This window comes from Ornithodoros turicata, chromosome 1 (genome assembly GCF_037126465.1).
Source record: "Ornithodoros turicata isolate Travis chromosome 1, ASM3712646v1, whole genome shotgun sequence".
In the NCBI taxonomy this organism is placed as follows: domain Eukaryota; kingdom Metazoa; phylum Arthropoda; class Arachnida; order Ixodida; family Argasidae; genus Ornithodoros; species Ornithodoros turicata.
Window position 1 is genome coordinate 62,793,703 of NC_088201.1, and position 22,432 is coordinate 62,816,134.

The 22,432-nt window shown below is 46.2% G+C and overlaps 1 protein-coding gene across 1 annotated transcript in view; it reads right to left on the reverse strand.

Annotated features, from left to right (window-relative positions):
* The window catches only part of LOC135378309 (uncharacterized), a 62,761-nt gene that overhangs the window by 31,734 nt on the left and 8,595 nt on the right, over nucleotides 1–22,432 (reverse strand). The window contains exons 3-6 of the mRNA XM_064611305.1: nucleotides 21,344–21,698; nucleotides 14,118–14,274; nucleotides 13,126–13,248; nucleotides 7,744–8,059 (exon numbers count right to left, since the gene is read on the reverse strand). Coding sequence (XP_064467375.1) covers nucleotides 7,744–8,059; nucleotides 13,126–13,248; nucleotides 14,118–14,274; nucleotides 21,344–21,698 — 951 coding nt within the window. The remainder of the gene's footprint in view (nucleotides 1–7,743; nucleotides 8,060–13,125; nucleotides 13,249–14,117; nucleotides 14,275–21,343; nucleotides 21,699–22,432) is intronic.

Genomic DNA, 22,432 nt, shown 5'->3' on the forward strand with positions numbered 1-22,432 from the left:
GTACACGAGCGAAAGCGACGCCACATCTAGTGTAAGCAGAATTGATCCTTCATATTTGCCTGCTATTACGAGTCTTGTGGTAATGCTGAAAACGAAATCTAGAAGGAAGAAGCTTCAAAAGTTCTAGGACGAAGAAATTTGCGCGTTAGACTAAAGCCTCCGATGCTCCAAACACATCTCGCATAGCGCCAGTACGCTGACAGCGAAAAGCCCTTCTGAGAAGTGCCGTGAAACTGATGGTAATCACTAGAAGTCTCGTGACCACAGTAGGATGGATAAGCTTTGCATTTCGTGCAGCAAAAAGGTTAGAAAAATTATCACAACCCTCATGAAAGAAGGAAGTTACTGTGCTTTGTTGTGTTTGTCCTTTCTCTGTGTTCCAGCCTCAGAAGATCAATTTCCATCCGTCACTGCTCTCATTTATCATATTGTTCTTGCAGATGTAACTCATTTCTTCACTTTGTTTTTGGACTTTCGGAGCTACAGATGAACAAAATAAACACATTTATATTGCCTATAATGCCATTTTTAGTGCCTAAATGGGGATTTTCAGTGCATTTTATAGGCACCTAAAGCAAGTTTATTTTTTTCGTGCTTAAAAATTCGGGTTCTACTTATGTGACAACTGATGTTCTGAGGTTGGAACACACATAGAAAGGACAAATACATACAAAGCCTCAATTGCCTAAGAAATTAATGATGACAGATGGAAGTCACTAAAAAGGGTAGCTAGCTGTAGGACTCGAACCCACCTCTTCTGGATTACCGGTCCAGGGCTCTACCAAATGAGCTAAGCTAACACACTTCCCCAGCGACCTGCAAGGGCACGTCCATCGGAAGGGACAAACCAACGACTCTCTCTCACTCATCCCCCTTTCACTCTTACATTTTTTCTCACTCATACACACATTCATACGGACGACGAGATCGACGCAAGCGGCATCAATTGAACATGAGACAACTGGTGTTCTGAGGCTGGAACACACATAGAAAGGACAAATACATACAAAGCCTCAATTGCCTAAGAAACTAATGATGACAGATGGAAGTCACTGAAAAGGTTAGCTAACTGTAGGACTCGAACCCACCTCTTCTGGATTACCGGTCCAGGGCTCTACCAATTGAGCTAAGCTAACACACCTCCCCAGCGACCTGCAAGGGCACGTCATCGGAAGGGACAAACCGACGACTCTCTCTCACTCATCCCCCGTTCACTCTTACATTTTTTCTCACTCATACACACATTCACACGACGAGATCGACGCAAGCCGCATCAATTGAACATGAGACAACTGGTGTTCTGAGGCTGGAACACACATAGAAAGGACAAATACATACAAAGCCTCAATTGCCTAAGAAACTAATGATGACAGATGGAAGTCACTGAAAAGGTTAGCTAACTGTAGGACTCGAACCCACCTCTTCTGGATTACCGGTCCAGGGCTCTACCAATTGAGCTAAGCTAACACACCTCCCCAGCGACCTGCAAGGGCACGTCATCGGAAGGGACAAACCGACGACTCTCTCTCACTCATCCCCCGTTCACTCTTACATTTTTTCTCACTCATACACACATTCACACGACGAGATCGACGCAAGCCGCATCAATTGAACATGAGACAACTGGTGTTCTGAGGCTGGAACACACATAGAAAGGACAAATACATACAAAGCCTCAATTGCCTAAGAAACTAATGATGACAGATGGAAGTCACTGAAAAGGTTAGCTAACTGTAGGACTCGAACCCACCTCTTCTGGATTACCGGTCCAGGGCTCTACCAATTGAGCTAAGCTAACACACCTGCCCAGCGACCTGCAAGGGCACGTCATCGGAAGGGACAAACCGACGACTCTCTCTCACTCATCCCCCGTTCACTCTTACATTTTTTCTCACTCATACACACATTCATACGACGAGATCGACGCAAGCCGCATCAATTGAACATGAGACAACTGGTGTTCTGAGGCTGGAACACACATAGAAAGGACAAATACATACAAAGCCTCAATTGCCTAAGAAATTAATGATGACAGATGGAAGTCACTGATAATGTTAGCTAGCTGTAGGACTTGAACCCATCTCTTCTGGATTACCGATCCAGGGCTCTACCAATTGAGCTAAGCTAACACACCTGCCCAGCGACCTGCAAGGGCACGTCCCCATCGGAAGGGACAAACCAACGACTCTCTCTCACTCATCCCCCTTTCACTCTTACATTTTTTCTCACTCATACACACATTCATACGACGAGATCGACGCAAGCGGCATCAATTGAACATGAGACAACTGGTGTTCTGAGGCTGGAACACACATAGAAAGGACAAATACATACAAAGCCTCAATTGCCTAAGAAACTAATGATGACAGATGGAAGTCACTGAAAAGGTTAGCTAACTGTAGGACTCGAACCCACCTCTTCTGGATTACCGGTCCAGGGCTCTACCAATTGAGGTAAGCTAACACACCTCCTCAGCGACCTGCAAGGGCACGTCCATCGGAAGGGACAAACCAACGACTCTCTCTCACTCATCCCCCTTTCACTCTTACATTTTTTCTCACTCATACACACATTCATACGACGAGATCGACGCAAGCCGCATCAATTGAACATGAGACAACTGGTGTTCTGAGGCTGGAACACACATAGAAAGGACAAATACATACAAAGCCTCAATTGCCTCAGAAATTAATGATGACAGATGGAAGTCACTGATAATGTTAGCTAGCTGTAGGACTCGAACCCATCTCTTCTGGATTACCGATCCAGGGCTCTACCAATTGAGCTAAGCTAACACACCTGCCCAGCGACCTGCAAGGGTACGTCCATCGGAAGGGACAAACCAACGACTCTCTCTCACTCATCCCCCTTTCACTCTTACATTTTTTCTCACTCATACACACATTCATACGACGAGATGGACGCAAGCGGCATCAATTGAACATGAGACAACTGGTGTTCTGAGGCTGGAACACACATAGAAAGGACAAATACATACAAAGCCTCAATTGCCTAAGAAATTAATGATGACAGATGGAAGTCACTGATAATGTTAGCTAGCTGTAGGACTTGAACCCATCTCTTCTGGATTACCGATCCAGGGCTCTACCAATTGAGCTAAGCTAACACACCTGCCCAGCGACCTGCAAGGGCACGTCCCCATCGGAAGGGACAAACCAACGACTCTCTCTCACTCATCCCCCTTTCACTCTTACATTTTTTCTCACTCATACACACATTCATACGACGAGATCGACGCAAGCGGCATCAATTGAACATGAGACAACTGGTGTTCTGAGGCTGGAACACACATAGAAAGGACAAATACATACAAAGCCTCAATTGCCTAAGAAATTAATGATGACAGATGGAAGTCACTGATAATGTTAGCTAGCTGTAGGACTTGAACCCATCTCTTCTGGATTACCGATCCAGGGCTCTACCAATTGAGCTAAGCTAACACACCTGCCCAGCGACCTGCAAGGGCACGTCCCCATCGGAAGGGACAAACCAACGACTCTCTCTCACTCATCCCCCTTTCACTCTTACATTTTTTCTCACTCATACACACATTCATGCGACGAGATCGACGCAAGCGGCATCAATTGAACATGAGACAACTGGTGTTCTGAGGCTGGAACACACATAGAAAGGACAAATACATACAAAGCCTCAATTGCCTAAGAAACTAATGATGACAGATGGAAGTCACTGAAAAGGTTAGCTAACTGTAGGACTCGAACCCACCTCTTCTGGATTACCGGTCCAGGGCTCTACCAATTGAGGTAAGCTAACACACCTCCTCAGCGACCTGCAAGGGCACGTCCATCGGAAGGGACAAACCAACGACTCTCTCTCACTCATCCCCCTTTCACTCTTACATTTTTTCTCACTCATACACACATTCATACGACGAGATCGACGCAAGCGGCATCAATTGAACATGAGACAACTGGTGTTCTGAGGCTGGAACACACATAGAAAGGACAAATACATACAAAGCCTCAATTGCCTAAGAAATTAATGATGACAGATGGAAGTCACTGATAATGTTAGCTAGCTGTAGGACTCGAACCCATCTCTTCTGGATTACCGATCCAGGGCTCTACCAATTGAGCTAAGCTAACACACCTCCCCAGCGACCTGCAAGGGCACGTCCATCGGAAGGGACAAACCAACGACTCTCTCTCACTCATCCCTCTTTCACTCTTACATTTTTTCTCACTCATACACACATTCATACGACGAGATCGACGCAAGCGGCATCAATTGAACATGAGACAACTGGTGTTCTGAGGCTGGAACACACATAGAAAGGACAAATACATACAAAGCCTCAATTGCCTAAGAAATTAATGATGACAGATGGAAGTCACTGATAATGTTAGCTAGCTGTAGAACTCGAACCCATCTCTTCTGGATTACCGATCCAGGGCTCTACCAATTGAGCTAAGCTAACACACCTGCCCAGCGACCTGCAAGGGCACGTCCATCGGAAGGGACAAACCAACGACTCTCTCTCACTCATCCCCCTTTCACTCTTACATTTTTTCTCACTCATACACACATTCATACGACGAGATCGACGCAAGCGGCATCAATTGAACATGAGACAACTGGTGTTCTGAGGCTGGAACACACATAGAAAGGACAAATACATACAAAGCCTCAATTGCCTAAGAAACTAATGATGACAGATGGAAGTCACTGAAAAGGTTAGCTAACTGTAGGACTCGAACCCACCTCTTCTGGATTACCGGTCCAGGGCTCTACCAATTGAGGTAAGCTAACACACCTCCTCAGCGACCTGCAAGGGCACGTCCATCGGAAGGGACACACCAACGACTCTCTCTCACTCATCCCCCTTTCACTCTTACATTTTTTCTCACTCATACACACATTCATACGACGAGATCGACGCAAGCGGCATCAATTGAACATGAGACAACTGGTGTTCTGAGGCTGGAACACACATAGAAAGGACAAATACATACAAAGCCTCAATTGCCTAAGAAACTAATGATGACAGATGGAAGTCACTGAAAAGGTTAGCTAGCTGTAGGACTCGAACCCACCTCTTCTGGATTACTGGTCCAGGGCTCTACCAATTGAGCTAAGCTAACACACCTCCCCTGCGTCCTGCAAGGGCGCGTCATCGGAAGGGAGAAGGGACAAACCAACGACTCTCTCTCACTCATCCCCCTTTCACTCTTACATTTTTTTCTCACTCATACACACATTCATACGACGAGATCGACGCAAGCGGCATTAATTAAACATGAGACAACTGATGTTCTGAGGCTGGAACACACATACACTCCTAAAAACGAACTTCACCGCATAGCACGCTCCAAGCCAAGCATAATCCCGAATGATATCGTTATATGCCTTGATTTGTTGAAAACGGGAGGCGTACGCCTTTTTTTGTGACAGTTATGAACAGTATAAGTGTCACAAAAAAGGCGTACGTCTCCCGCTTTCAACGAATCAGGGCAGATAACGATATCATTCGAGATTATGCTTGGCTAGGAGCGTGCTACATCACACTAATCGATATGCTCAGAGGGTACTTGCAGATCAGGTTGGATGAGGAGTCGCAACAGTGTACATCGTTTATCACTCACCATGGCCAGTACGCCTGGAGGGTGATGCCATACGGCCTCAGAAATTCGCCATCGACCTTACAGTAACGATCAACGAAATTATGGCACCACATAGTGACATAGTGAATACGCATGTGCGTACATCGACGACGTTGCGATATATTCAGCTACATGGGGGGGGGGGGGGGGGCACTTAGAACAACTGGCAAGGGTGTTGGGATCAATAGCAGCAGCGGTCTTGACAGTAAACTTGCAGAAATGTAAGTTCGCCCAAAACAGGGTTCATTACCTAGGGCACATTGTAGGATCTGGCACGCACGCCCCGGATCCTGAACAGATCAAGGCAGTTGAAAATATCTCCCGCCCCCAGACGAAGAACCAACTTCGAAGCTTTCTCCGGCTATGCAATTATTACCGTGATTATGTGCCGCGTTACTTAGAAATCGTCCTACCGCATACGAATATGACAAACCGTCGCACTCCACAGAGGCTCCCGTGGAGCGAGGAGGCAACCAGATCCTTTCAAGAAATTAAGGAAGCCTTAGCGAACGCTCCCTGTCTTTCTGCTCCCTGTCTGTCTTTCGCCCTTTCGAGATTGACCACTGCTGATGAGCACTCTCTGGTTAGCTAGATGGCAGGCTGCTGTGTGTAGTGGAAACCCGGTCATAATGGTGGCGGGTATGTGAGAAAAGGAGACACTCTGCCTGTACACAGTGTAATCATCTTCTGGTGACTGTTGTGCATTCCTGGTGCCATGATCAACCTTGTGGCGGAGGTGCCGACCAGAAGAGCCTTGCAAGAACTTTGTCAATTATGGTTAAAATCCGTGACACATGTATAAGCCATGAACTTTTCTGAGACTGCTCTGCGCTAAGAGCTCGGCTAATAACTTTTCGTGAATTGCCCCGTATCAGTCTGATGTTTGCTCGGTATTGCCTTTGGTTTTGTGATGCATCACGTATAACCAGCAGCATGGCCGAGCGGGCTAAGGCGTGCCGCTCGTTGGTGGTAGCCAAAGTCGTGCTGAAGACTGGAAGATGGTGGGTTCAAGTACTACCACCGGCTGTGCTGTCTGAGGTTTTCCCTTGGTTTTCCGAAAAGTTTCCAGACGAATATCGGCACTGTTCCCCCTGAAGTCGGCCCAGGACGCATACTAACCCCTCTGTCGCCCACTCCTTCCTGCTGTCCTCTCTCCATCTGTACACATCTGTACGCCGCTCATAGCCACAGTTGCCTCGCGGCGCTAACACGGAATTAAAAAAAAAACGTTGAAGTACATGCATCACAGTTGTGGTGGAGATGTTAGCCAAATAGCCGAGCAATCGCATAATTGTGTTTCAGCTAGTTAATTTCTACTGTGTGTCTGTTGACTGCCACGAGAGAAGCACCTTAGAGGGACGAGCTTCGCTGTTGGACCCGTCAATGCGGATTATAGCGCTTTCTGGGTCGCTAGGAACCTGCACGGTCCGAAGGGTTTGAATGGGGTGCAGGCTGCATCCCATTCAAACCCTTCGGACGTCCGGCTGGCAGTCGTGGAAAGCGGGTCAACCGGACCGGTGATCTTTTGTTACCCTTTTCCGAGAAAGCTTGTTGAAAGTGAAAGTTTCCATATCAGCTGCTGTGCACGTGCAACCCTTGACGTCAGTTTGTGAATTTCTGATTGGCTGAGAAAGGATGGCATTTCTGTTAAAATGCCACGCCCGAGTATCCTCGTGGTTGATTGCTGATGGTTTCGCTACCACTCAGGCTAGCGCTTGTAACTAGTATGTACCTGTAAATAAATGTATATAGCCGGTGTTCCACACCAAGTCTACGTGGACTTCATTTGCAACGTGTCGGCGTAGCGTCGGATCCGCAACCGTACAACCCTGCGGACCAGTTCAAAAACCCTACGAACCTATCTAAAGAGTTCGAAAAGTTCGAGTCCTACAGCTGGCTAACCTTTTCAGTGACTTCCATCTTTCATCATCTACTTATGTGCTACAGTGGCATGAGGCACCTCTCACCTGTATCATTCTTTCAGTTTACGTCACCACTAATTGGTGTTAACATGATCGAAGATGACAACACAGGGGAAACAATGATGTAAACGCACGCGGAAACGCGACTTTCATCCGGCTGGAGGCTGTTGGATTCTTACCTCTGGAAGCATATCCGCGCGTGCTGGGGTCTCCAATACAGTTGTCAGCACGCAGGTTAGAGCGTCGTAGCGCAGACTCAGGCATCCACCAGCTGTGCGGGAAAACAGGCTTGCCTTGCTCTGGAGCCACGTCGGCAGGGTCCAAAAAGAAAAGCACGGCTCCAACGCTGTTCTCCTCCGCGTGCATCATGGCAGTACCGGGACTCACATCCGGGGAGTAACGACACAGACATACTTTGCGCCACGTAGACACTTTCAGAGAACTGAGCGTCTCGAAGTCATCTTTAAGGCAGCGGTTGCAGTAGATGAGGCCTTGCTGAATGAACATACATGGTGTTTCACCTAACGTGCCAAAAAATAATAATAAAAACACTACTTGATACGTTAGTATGCGGTCATTGTACATCATTGGGCTTATATCCATATCCTTGCAACCTCACGACGCGCTTTCAGAGGTGGATCATCAGGAGACGTAAATCAAGTAAAAGCTCAAATTATCGTAACACCATGAGCTAAGAACTCAAGGTCCATTAGTAGCTGCAATCAATCCGCCGTCTAGAGGACACTAAAGGGGGAGAGTGACATAACAGGTATACAGCTAATTGTTCACAATGCTGTGTACCGGAGATAAATGGTGTGTAGCATAGCTATGTTGCAGAGGCTCCCGCTTTCGTCAGACCGGAAGCTCCAATGCCTCCCTGCGCGAATTCTCTGGGTACGCTTGGAAGCTTCCCGAGAACCTGAGACGCGCACGGTCATAATGGGAATGAGAAAACACTTGCTGGACAAGCTCTACCAGAGTGCAACATGAAGGGTCCTGTCTTTATTCAATTGTACTCTACCAGCACGAAAGTTGGAAATCAAAATGCCTGTGATGTTTGAGCACATGAAGCCCCGAATTCCTGTGTTTGCTGCACCACGAACCTTTGTCAGCCCTCCTTGAACTTTGCTCCTGCCTGTACCTTCGCATTAAGTTAGCAGGTTCGGGGTTTCGGGGTTCACCCTTTCTTAGTGCATTCGGGTGAGGGGGAATGAGGGGTAAACCCTCTCGTCCATGTAAGCTTTCCGTAGAACTCCTCCCTAAATATTTTTCTGACTACGCTATGAGCAGGAAACATGGTTGTGGTAACAGAAAACGTAATTAGAAACGCAACATAATTCGTTTCCTTTTTTTTTCTATACAACGGACCCTGTTCCTTTCAACTTGAGCAAAAATTATGGTGCTTTACAGTTGGCATTGCAACTATACAAAAGATGCATAGGATTTTACTTCAAAGATTGTTTTCGAAATGTGTCTGCATGGTCCAGTGCATGTTCTGAGTCCCTGGAGCAGCAACAGGTGTCGCTGCTTCGGACAGGTTGGCATGGCTATGGTGCGCTGTCTGCGATGGTACCACTACTATGACGTTGCCGCAGACTTGTACGTATTTGGAGTATTGTATTTAAAATACTGTATTTTAAATACAATTTGTGGTATTTTGGTACTCTACTCAATACTTTTTGTTTTGTGTATTTGTACTCTATTTAAAATACACTTTATAGTATTTTCTACTCAATACTCTCATTACATATTTTGGATCTCCCACTCAAACTTTCTGTGTCTCGTCGTTCCATTATCTTGCTTGTTCAGTGGAAATTTCCTGAGTCCCTCGGACTTGACCCGGATAGTGACTCCAAACCCGGGCATTGGCTATTCTTGGAAGTTTCCATTTAGAGATCTTGCCCCGTGTGTATTAATCCTTGGCCAGTGAGGGTTCTATTATGTGTGTCTTGACGCCATGACACCGAATTCTGGCCTCGCCGAGCAGGGACCTGCTAGAAGTTTGCTTTGTTCGGGGACACATATACCTAATGGAGTTGTGTGATATCTCTTTTAATCTTTTTGGACTTGTGTTTAGATGACTCCTATCACACAGCGGCGGCTAGCGTAGTGCGCGGGCTTTAGGTGATTCATGTGACATAGCGGCGACTTGCCGCATTGACCAGTGACTGGAGACATTTTGCGTTCAAGGATTAACTTAACTTAGGAAGTAACTTAATTGTATTTCAAATACTTCTTGAAGTATTTTGTACTCTCTATCTTAATTACTTTAATTTTCACGTATTTATATTCTATCTTAATTACATTCTAACGTTAGTATTTATTATCTTATCTTAAATACATTTTTTAGTATCCTGTACATGTCTGCGTTGCCGTACCATGCTGAATACGCTTGTTCTCGTCCCTTGGCTACCTATATTTCTCTGAAATAGTGGCTCGCGAGTAACCACCGAAGTATGCGCGCAGAGGTGCTGATGAGTATTGAGCCTTGCCCAGAAAAAAAAAAAAAAAAAAACGAGCTAAGAAGCTGTAAATTGCGGGGTGTACTGGCCCGTTCGTCTATATTCAGTGGTACAAAAATCAACTACCTGCACTCTAAAAACTGAACTTCACAGCATAGCACGTTCTGTGCCAACCATTGCCACGAATGATAGGGTTATCCGTTCTGATTCGAAGAAAGAGGGGGACGTACACCTTTTTGTGTCAATTTGGATACATGATAATTGACGCAAAAAGACGTACTTACGCCTCCCTCGCGTTCGCCTCCCGCTCTCCTAGAATCAGAAGCGATAGCTCTATCATTCGTGGTAATGGTTGGCGCAGAGCTTGCCATGTGGGGAAGTTCAGTTTTTAGAGAGTATGATCTTAACGTATCTTTCCGGTCCACTGTGAACATGGCAGCACCTCCAGAAGAGCATGGAAGTGACCCCAAAAATAGTTTTAGTTTTTCGCTGCAACGTGTTCTACAACAAATAAAATGAGCTGCTGCGAAAGAACGATGAGCACAGATAACCCAGACAGCACGCGAAAGGCTCTGTTCCGCACACCTTAAAAGAACCCTCTCCACATCCGAAGAGCGCCGAAGCGAAGCCGAAGACGGCGTGACGTACCATGGGCTACGGCACGTGACCGGTGACGTCCAACGGCACAGCTGAAACATGTATAAGCGGCGCGTGAGCCGACATGAAAAGACAAAGAAAAAAGGAACCGAGCAGCTTCTACGTCACGCGGGGCTCGTGTCTCTCGCCCGCGACTGCCGTTCTCCGACTGTCTTTTGTAAATTTTATTGCCGCAATTTTTATACGCCGCAGATCGGAAATATTTTGCATGGTGACTCCTTGTGGACAGCTGCACAAATGAAGCAGGATTTCGAGTCATGTCAATTGTCACTTCCATGCTCCTTTAACGTGGAAGACCACAGGGCCCTAATAACGTTGCTGCTTCTCCAAGCGAAAGGTGCGAAGGAGATCCATGATGAAATACCGCACAGTGGCCCTTCATATGCAATAGCTAGACGTTGGGTCGTCAGTTTTAAAACTGGCCATTTCGATGTTGGAAGTGAGAAACCCAGTTGAACGCCTGTTTCTATCTCTGTGCCTGCAAATGTGAAAGCCATCCATGACATGATCATGGAGGACCGTCGAATATCAGCGAAAAGTATTGTTACATATCTGGGGATATCATGTGAGAGAGTTGGATCCATTATCCACAACGACTTAGAAATGAGAATGCTTGCAGCAAAGTCGATCCGAAAACTCTTGACAGCCGAACAAAAGAGGAAACGTGTGGAGATATCGGTGGCAGTTTTGGAAGACTTCGCAAGAAATGAGTCAGATTTCCTGGACAAACTGGTAACTGGTGATCAGGCATGGATCTTCTGTTAGGATCGTGAGATAAAGGAACAGTCTAAGGAATGGAGGCACAGTGGTTCCCGAGGTTCACCCAGCCAAAGAAGTTCCCTCTGCAAAGGTCAGTGCAGAACCAAATGGCAACAGTCTTTTGGGATAAGAAGGGAGTTCCGCTTGTGGAGTACCTCCAAAAGGGTTCAACTATCAATACAACGTATTACTGTGCTTTATTGACAAAGTTGAGGCAACACATCAAGGAAAAACGTCGAGGAAATCTCTCCAAAGGTGTCATGCTGTTGCATGACAACGCCTCGTCACACACTGCAGTTGAAACAATGGCAAAACTGACCTCCTTAGGCATTCAAGTGATACCCAATCCACCCCATTCGCCCGACCTGTCTCCTTCTGACTAAGCCTCTTTTCCAATCTCAAGTAACACCTAAAGGGACGATGACTTTGGAGTGTTCCGCACGCGACTAATGCTGTAAATGAGTGGTTATACCAGCAGTCGGAAGACTTTGATTTGCAACGACTTTAAGTAGTACAGAGGGCCATCCAAAATTTTTCAGGTTAAGACGCCTGATGAAAGCGTGTGTCATTTTACCGAATAGCGCGAAAGGTTTTGGTGTGTGCAATTTGTTTCCCAAGAAAAAACTCACACAAACATGGCTCCGCGCGTTCACCCTTAACTCGCCACTCCGGCTATAACGAGGAGGAGAAGGTATGATGCCACGTCACCGATGACGTTACTGGGGAACTCGTTATGGTTCGCCGGTCAGTGGGGGTCAGCGCCCTGACCCTTTGCCGCCGTAAACCAGTTTTGCCAGTTCTCCCGGCGAATTGGGGATAGAAGGAGCGGCAGAATCATTACCGAGCGAGGAGAAAGGCTTTTTCAGAACCCCGAACAGCCGAGTAGCAGACGACAGAGGAGTCGCAGACAACATTTCTCTAGACCAATCAGCGAGCGTTCTCCTTATAGCGTCAACGCGAGGTTCCAGGCAGATCACAGGCTAGTACTGCTCTCCACCGCCGTTGCGCACGGTCGTTTTTTGCGGCGTACTTTAAATGTGCGTAAATTTCTGCGATGATTATGACTCTGTGGTGTGAATTACTTCTCATGGTGCATCTTACTGGCCTACTTCAATTTTTACAGGAAGAAAACAGGGTGTTAAAAATGACTTCTGTGCTACTTTAGGAAGCTGTAGAGCCGATGTCGCAAGTGCATTGACTTCCTGGGGGAATATGTAGAATAGAGTGCCAGTTACAGCTTCCTAGATAATTTTTATCTGGGTATGGTTCAATACCTATCAGCGCCCCAAATTTCTCGGTTCGAGGTGGAAATCCGTCTCAGCGTTTGCACGCCTCGGACGACATCATGCATAGGGCCTAAACGTTAATGGGGATACTCTAGTCAATGAAAAAAAGAAGAGCAATAACAAAGCGACGTCATGGAAACACAGTAACATAAATTTACCCCATATACCCGCAGAGCAAACGTTGCGCTGACAAAGATATTACACTGGCAAGAGAGTTTGGTATACTCCTTTTTTTTTTTCTTTTTTTTAGAGAGTACTCACCATTTTTCTCGAAATGGGTGTGTGAGTCATTCATACATGTGCGTATGAAATATACACAGACTTTCTCTCAGTCTTCCATTCAGGAGGGGACGGTTTACAGAGCACTAAAAACTGCTTGACAACTGATATTGCCTACCGTGATGTTTCCAATAGCTGAATAAGCATTGAAGGGCGGGGAGAATTCAGTTGCTATACCAGGGAACGTCTGCTCACGAGCCCACATAGGACGCCACGTGGTAGCGCCGATCTTCACAGCAACCTGAAAGCGACAAGGGAATGAATTTGGAACGAATCAGGACGTTCCTTTCCAGGGACGAATTTGGACGAACATCATGGAAATGCATTATTTTACACCAATTACATCACTGGCTATTAGTGGATAGTGGAAGGTAGTCGGGTCCAGAAAAAATATCAGACTGACATCAGACTTGTTGTGAACCAAATAAACCCGTTGTTAGAAGGCGATACACCGCCTTCCACACAAAGCAATTGCTATGCGTGTTGTATTCCGTTTCCCCAACACCATGGGTAACGTGTGCTCTTAAGGAGTCCTGTACTAGTTTTGCCTATAGTGGATTTTCATAGCGTTCTTCATGCTGCACATTTATCAACATAGGTTTACTTTTGGTGGAGCTTTGGTACTGTGCACTTTGGAGCTGCGCCACACTCGTATTGCTTATGTGCCAATGTTATATAGCGATTAGACATTCCACTATACAGTCGATAGGAAATTTAGCTTGTGTAGTCTTGCATTACTTCTCTATAGCCCAACACACGTGACCAGATGCTTGCAGTCGGAGATCCGCCAGCCCTGGTTAACTACAAGGGCGAAGCGTCACATACAACTTGGGACAAAAGTTTACGGAACACGGCACTGGCATATTTCTCCATTGGAGCGGCCCTGCTAGATATGAGGAAGAGATCGAAAAAGAAACCCTTGACCGGCTACTCTTGTACATCTCCCAGTATGTACGTCCGCTCCAGTTTGCTGCTATAGGGTGCCGCTCCAATGGAGAAAGGCAACACACCGGTGTTCCCGTAAACTTTTGTCCCTAGCTGTACAAAGGCTTGTGCTGTGAAGTGCTTAGAGAAAGAAAAAAGAACTACTACTACTAGAGCAAAACTTACTGTATTCGGTTTTTGACTGTTGGGCAACGAGAGCAGCACAGTAAAACGCTCTGTTCCGGTGTGGTTAATCCAGTTACTTTTGAGGACTTCTTCCACGTACTCGGACGTCGCAGCTCCCGCCACAGTCCCCGCCAGGTGGACATTTTTCGTCAGCTCTCTGCAGAACGATGAAGTTTAAGTGCAAAAAGTCCAGCGGCAAGAACAAAATTACCTATTCATAAAGCTGGACATACTAAATGCTACATGCAGACGCAACACTGATGAAACGAAGTACTTAGCGCTCAAAAGTATGCTAAATTAAGTCCTTGATGAAGCTTGAAAATATTGTTACCGAATAATTAAGCTACAGAAATTATGCGTATTGTCAGTTTGCTACATAAGCAACACTCACAGTGGTAAACGGAAACTACTCTTCAGAAGATTCATATTGACACGAAGTGTGCGTTTACGCTTTGGCTGTATTGACGGAAGAATCCCCAAGACACTAGAGCAGTGGAAGCTTGTACACGACTTGTAGCAAAGTCCAACATCGTGTTTTTGCACACTTGTCGATATAAACACCACCCACATCAAGCAGGGCGCAGACATCCTTTACCAATGCCAAGTTGCAAGACGCTTTGCTTGTCTGCACGGAATTTCGTTTAGGGGACTGCAATACGTGTGCCGCACGGGCAGAACAAATGATATTATCGTCTAATGCCAGTAGGGTCCTGCACTAGTGCCACTTGTGAGTTTGTAATGAATGGCATTAAACGCCATGATACTTTGGTGCCGTCATGCTATAGTGGCTGTAGTCATGCGTTCTTTTTTACCGGGGAAAATTTCGAACAGTTCCATCTTTTCCTTCGTCAAAGGAGACTCGTGTAACAATTATCAACTAATCTTGGCCTGCGGTCACTAAGTGGTTTTATGGGAGAATAAGATTGTCACTCTGCACAGACAATGGGAGCGAGAATATAGGCATTTCATCGAGTGAGTGTGGCGATCTCATTACGCAGGAACTGTCATTCATACAGATGTCATTAAAGGGACTATGGCATCCGTCGCGGCCGATTCTGAAACTACAGCGCCATTTTCCCCCGCTTTCATCGAATGAGTGTGGCGATCTCATTACGCAGAAACTGTCATTGATACAGATGTCATTAAAGGGACTATGGCATCCGTCCGGGTCGATTCTGAAACTACAGTGCCATTTTACTCCGCGTTCATCACGGACAATGACGCCGAAAATCCGACGCGAATTAGTGGGGTAGTTTCTGTGCAATTTGATATAATGCATGACAAGAGCAGACGACGGATGTTGAGAGCATTCCGGAGTTCCAATCAGGAGCGGAAGTCCAATCAGCGGAAGTGCAATCTGAAGTCCAATCAGTGAGCGCCCTTTGACGGGGACAAGACCAATCAGGGAGCTGCAGAGAGCTTGGCGTTCGATCGCCGGGCGGGAGTGATGGGGTTGATGGCGTCCTCGACAGGTCGCGCGGTTCGTTAGATCAGCTGAGGGGTTGCATCCAGTGTATTGCTCCATAGACGAAGGCGTACTGGGCGACCGCAATGAATCCTGGACAGGTCCTGCTCGCACGTCATAGGAAACGTCAACGCACACGTGACCTTAAAAATTTCAGTGCCCGTGATCGGTGTCCAAACCGTTCGTAAACAACGCGTTTGTTGTGTCTGTAAGACTTTTTGAGACGTCTTTGGACCATGGTAATTATTTTTACTCGATAATATCGATGTAAAACGCGCAGTTTTTTACATCAGGCCACGTACTGTTGCCGACTTCCATAGATGTAATGACGACCGCGTGTTCAGACGCACTGAGCCGATGCGAACTAAGGAGAAATGGCTACCATGTTGCGGAAGAAGCAGCACCGCATATTTTACGCTGGCAAAATGGGCTTGGCGCTTGGCTTTATGCCGGCGGGAATATGTCGGTAAGCGGTAAAACGACATGTAAACAAAGTCACATGATCTCAAAATGACGTTTTCTATGACGTGTGACCAGGACAAGGTGGTGGCTTTGCAAAAAGCACCCGCTTGAGGGTAGTTATAAGAATGGCGGATTTATGTCACCCCTGTGCGTGGAATGCTGTTTCAGATTAGCGCCGTACGTGTTACCACAGCCAGGAGCTTAACACCGTATTCCACGGAACATAGTCATGTCAGCTCTCACCATGGGAGTTCCCAGGAATTTTTTCAAGGGGTGGGGGGCAAAGCGCTTCCAAAGGGGGGGCGCAAGAGTACAAACCCCCACCCCTACCACGTATTTTTCTGTAGGCGGACGTTGCGCACTGTGTGGGTGTTCAGAGGTTCCTATCATGACATCTGGAACAATCATTACGACCTATGACTAAAGTGCGCACTATTTTCGCAAGCGACCTTGGAGTTCCAGGGGGGGCACGGCCCCCTTGCCCCCCTCTCGGTACGCCCATGGCTCTTACACTGGTAAATGAAAGTTGGCGTATTAACCGGGGTCTTTTCACTTAGTATGTTGCGGTGCGAACGCGAAGACGACCGCGAAGACAATCACCCGCGCTGCGCTCCCATTCGTGTGCACGGCTTACGCCATTCTGGTTTAGCTGCAGAGAGAGTGAGAATCTTTAAAACTCGTTTATTTAATAAGTACGCTGTTTTTGGCAGAGAAACTTGACCAAGTTGACTGTGAAGCGGTGCCGAACATTACCGTGTTGGTTTCATTCACACCTTTCCGGATGCGATAGTCCCTTTAAATTAATCTCCGTGTGGCACCGCACGAAATACATTAAGACTGAAGCCTTGTGATGGCGTACACAAAGCACAATGTCTTACTTCTGTGTTGCGTATACTTACTACTAGGCTGACACCCTGCGACTCTGATTACAGCGCCCACACACGGCCACAAAGAGGAGCATAGGAAAGCCGCCCCGGATTGGCGAACAATTACCACGTGCTAATAAAGTGCAGCCTGACGTATTTGAAGCAGATTGTTAATTACCATCATTCTTTTTAAGCCGTTTTATAGAAACAGTTGCAACCTGCAGGAACATCTGCGCCCTCTGCTTTGTTTCTCTCTATTCACTTCGCGTCCTGAATTCGGCGTGGTCTACGTGCCCTTAGAAAGCGAAAGCTACTTTTATGCCGCTGCTGTAGAGCAAATATCCAATTCCATCTTCGCAAAGATGTCTTGATTACGTCTATACGCCAAACTGTATGCGCTCGACGACTTGCTTTTCGTATCACAATAATCCCGAACAACAGTTCTGAGCCCTTGGCGCTTGACTTTTGTAAAGAGACACTTGACAGCATTGTATATTCCGCGTGACATAGAACGTGCTCATCGCGTCGGGCGTTACCGGCCAGACAAGTGCCGACCTATCATTGTCAAATTTGCTTCCTACAAAACCAAGGAAGATGTGTTAAGCAACGGCCATAAGCTCAAATCCACTAGTTACTCAATCACCGGCGACTATTCCCTTGCGGTTCGGACAGCTCGAAGACATCTCACGTTTGCCAAAGCTGAAGCTGTCCCCTTTAAGTTACGTTTTGACAAGTTGGTTGGAGGGAAAGTGTACATTTTTGACCATGTATCTTCGAAAGTTCTGGAACAGGTATCATAGCATCCCAGGTGTCTTATGCCACGTGAAAACTCCTCTTCACGTCCCCTCTCTGTCTTATTCACGAACATTAGAAGTGTCATACCTAAACCGGACGAACTGTTCAGCTTGATCGCCTCGTCTGACGCCGACGTAATCGCTCTCACAGAAACATGGTTGTCTACGGACGTTTCTGACACGGAAATATTGCCCCACAGCAATGAATTCAAATATTTCCGCCGTGACAGAGAGGGTAGGCGAGGCGGAGGGGTTCTCATTGCCGTCAAAACCTGTATCGCATCATCGATTATAAACACAACATCCTGCTTAGAGATACTATGGCTAAGTGTTCAGTGTGTACGCACCAGTTCTGTGTTTGGGATTTGTTATCGGTCTCCCAGTAATCGGTCTGATTTTGTTACTCATCTACGCAATGATATATCGTTCATCTCAACCCACTTCCCTAACCACTGCATTACTCTCATGGGTGATTTTAATCTACCTAGCATCACATGGTCCAATAAAGGTGCTATACCTAGTTCCGCTACCATTGACAAAGATTTCATCGATATGTGTCGTGACTTCAACTCCACCCAGGTCGTAACGTTTCCTACAAGAGTCACTGCCTCTACATCAAATACCCTCGACCTCGTATTATCATCTGCGCCTGACACCATTGAATCTATCTCAACAGTGGGCGAGCTTAGTGATCACAAAGTCCTGCATTTCTTCTACCGCATAAACGCTTCTCGCCAGCGTATTGCAAGAAAGGTAATAAGCTTGTATGATAAAGCAAATTTTGAAGCCATCAATCAGGAGCTAAACAACTCAATTTCTTCTTTCATAACCAACAGCGCTCTACACTCTGTCGAAGAAAACTGGACGCTCTTTAAAACAACGCTACTTAATCTTGCCGACGCCCACATACCCAAGATATCTATTCCTTCTTGTTCCTCTGCACCATGGTTCACCCATACGCTAAAATCATTGCCCAACAAGAAGGAACGATTATTTAGACATGCTAAGCGCTCAGGCACCGATAGCGCCTGGAGCAGATATCGTTCATGCTTATCACAGTACAAGCGATCGCTGAGGTTAGCGAAGCACAAATACTTTCAGATTGACCTTCTTTCTATCCTCCGTACTAACCCCCGCAAGTTTTGGAATACAATCAACCCGCGCTACAGTTCGGACATCAAACTTACTAACGAGAACGGCCTGGTGGTTGAACCATCTGAATGTTGCAACGTTTTAATCGTACCTTCGCCAGCGTCTTCACGATCGAAGACCCCTTGGCCTTTCCCTTACCTCCACCATCTCCATACACTCCCATGGAACCTTTAGTCATTACGGTACCCGGTATTATCAAAATAATTGACTCTTTAAAGCTCACGTCCTCAGCAGGCTTTGACAGTATTGGTGCTAAACTACTGAAAGGCACTGAAGAAACTTCCGCCATCTATCAGTGATCTTTTCACAATCCGTCAGCGCAGGTCAGGTACCATTAGACTGGCGATTAGGCAAAGTCATCCCCGTTCACAAGAACGGCAATAAGTGCTCCCCAGATAACTGTCGACCTATTTCACTTACAAGTGTACCATGCAAGATCTTAGAACACATAATCTACTCTCACATCATCAATCACTTAGACAGCCTAAACATAATTTATCAGCACCAACATGGTTTCCGTAAGGGTCATTCATGCGAATCACAACTTACGCAGTTTGTACATGACATACATGATAACCTTGACAAAGGCTATCAGACTGACGCTATCTTTTTAGATTTTTCTCGCGCCTTCGACCGTGTTCCTCACAATCGGCTGCTACTAAAACTCCAATACATGTCCATTGACCCGTCCATCCTAACCTGGATCTCCAAATTTCTCACTACGCGCTCACAGTCAGTCGCAGCTAATAACCACACTTCCGGATTCGTCAACGTTGCGTCAGGCATTCCGCAAGGCACTGTTCTTGGTCCACTACTCTTTATGACCTACATTAAAGACCTCTCGTCTCACATCACTTCAAATAGAAGGTTGTTTGCTGACGATTGTGTAGTTTATAGACGCATAACCACTACTAATGACCTCACTAACCTCCAACAAGATCTTTTAATAATACACCAGTGGTGTAAGAAATGGCTCATGCCACTAAACGTAGATAAATGCTGTCACGTCCCATTTTGCAGGAACAAACCGAAATTTCCTCATACGTACCGATTCGACACTGCTATTATCCCCTCTAATACATCTTATAAATACTTAGGCGTCACTTTACAATCTAATCTGTCGTGGAATCTGCATATCGCTAACATTACTGCCAAGGCTACTCGTACTTTAGGGTACCCGCGACGTAACCTCCATTTAGCTTCAGTGGACATCAAGCGCCTTTCCTATCTAACCCTTGTCCGCCCCCAGCTGGAATATGCTTCCGTCGTTTGGGATCCTCAACCCCTGTTTTTATCTGACGAGATTGAGAAGATTCAAAACAGGGCTGCACGATTCATTACAAATAACCATCACCGTGGCACTAGCATCTCTGGACCAAAACAATCCCTTGACCTTCCACTACTTCGTCGACGAAGGGCCATAGCCAGCCTCTGCCTTTTCCACAAGATGTTCCATTCTCCTCTCGCTGTACGACCATACATTGTCCCAGCTCATTTCATCTCTTCTCGCATTGATCATCAATACAAAGTGACACGTTTCGCCTGTAAAACATCAAGGTTCACCGGCTCATTCTTCCCGCGCACCTCAGTTGCTTGGAATAACCTCTCACACGACATAGTGTCCCTCGTTTCACCCACTCGCTTCCACGACGCTCTAGATCAGGCCATCTCATAATCATTCGAAACAAGGTTTTGCTCTTCCACCTTCTCGACCATCCTTGTTAATTGTTGAATTGTTAGTTAATCCACGACTACTAAAGTGATTATGCCGTATTTATGTCACCATGTATTTGTTATAACATGCATTCTTCTTTCAATGTTTTATTATCGTTGTATTGCTGCCTCACCTACTAACCCATGTAATGCCCTTTTAGGGCCTTTGGGTTATGAATAAATGAAAATGAAATGAATGAAATGAACAGTGGCGTGAAAGCAAAAGTGGTTCGAGCGTTGTTGCGTGTGTTCCCAGTAAACGGCGCATCGAGTCGCGACAGCGTTGCTGGATGAGGCAGTCCGTAACGTCCGCTTGACTGAAGGATCTTTGAATGTCAATTGCTAAAAAAAGCCACTCATGTATTACGCAGCTCTTATGTTGCCTGAAGCATCCAAGTTAAAGCCTTTCGAAGAGCTCTCGCGTATGGACGTACCGTTCCCTTCGTCGTGCTTCTTTGTAATTTAAGTCCAAGTGATCCTAACGGTTTCCTTTTTGAGTCACGTCAACACAGCATCGCAATGGCGATTTTTGTGGGAAAAGCTTCTTTAAATAGGAATCTAAATAATTAATAAAAAAACTTTCCAGTCAATGTGTTCGATAAAATCATGTACTCCTACTGGGTTAATGGAACACTACAGAATATACCGTGATAACACTACATACCAAGCACTCGCTGGTATGACTGAGTGGTAGGCAAGTGAAAGCCAGAAAAATATCGCTCCTCTTACATGAAATAGGTTCACACAGTACTACTTATACTATTGCATGCTCACTTGAGGTACGCCCTGATGTACTTCTCGCGAGGCCAGAGGACAATGTGTTGATCAACAGAATCATTCGGTATAAAGGTGACTTTTAGGAGCCTGTTCATGACGGAGATGCCTTGCACTTCTATCTCATCGAGACGTGGTTGATGGAAGGCCTGTACCACCACAATAGCAAGCAAGACGACGGCAAGAGTGACGATGAAGACCCACAATACTATCCACTCCAAGAGGACGTGACGCTTCCTACGGTACTGTCGTAGATTTTCCAATCGGGTTGAGCTGATTAAGGAGACCTGAGAGGGCGTTCTCACGGGGGACCTGGGGGGCGACCAGCTGACTGGCGATCCACCCCTGGCTCGAGCTGCGGTAGAGCACAAGTCAGTGATTCTTTGCAACTGCATCGTTTCAGACATGCTGCTAAAAAAGAAAGAACCAGATTCAACGGGAGGAAGACTCCTTCTACAACAGTTAACAGAAAGCAAGACCAGGGCAGAGGAAGTACCTTTGCTTTCAAAGAATCCTGGGACATTTTAAACAGTGCACAGCAGTATCATACGAGTACATGAACACGTTGTCTTTACTAATTGAACCTCTGTATCAAATAAGGGGATAAGTCGACCTATCCTCTCCTATCCTATTCTTTTTGTTGCAATAACATCTACATACAGGTATGTCTGAAAAAAAAAAAAAAACTTAGGACCGTATTGCAATTTATTGACCCGCTACAGGAGGGTAAACGGGAATGGAGGGAATGCTTGTGTGTCAATGAGATAGGCAGTCAGTACAAGCCCCTTTTCTACGCACGCATACAAATTTTGTAGCTTAAATTTTGCTACGATGCGGAAATGAACTTCCGCTTCCACTTGAAACACACGTTCTCCCTACCTCACGTGACCGTGTCAGCAATGCTACTGAGCATTATAATCGGAAAAACGCGTGAACTATGCTAACAAGTCTATTATGTTGGTCACCTTAGGACATCATTTTCAAGAGTGTGCTCGTTTAGCACCACAATAAACCCGATCATTGCTGCTCCACTACACAGATGACGTCATCCTATACCTGGCACCGCCATTGTTAAGCCGCCAAGGTCTG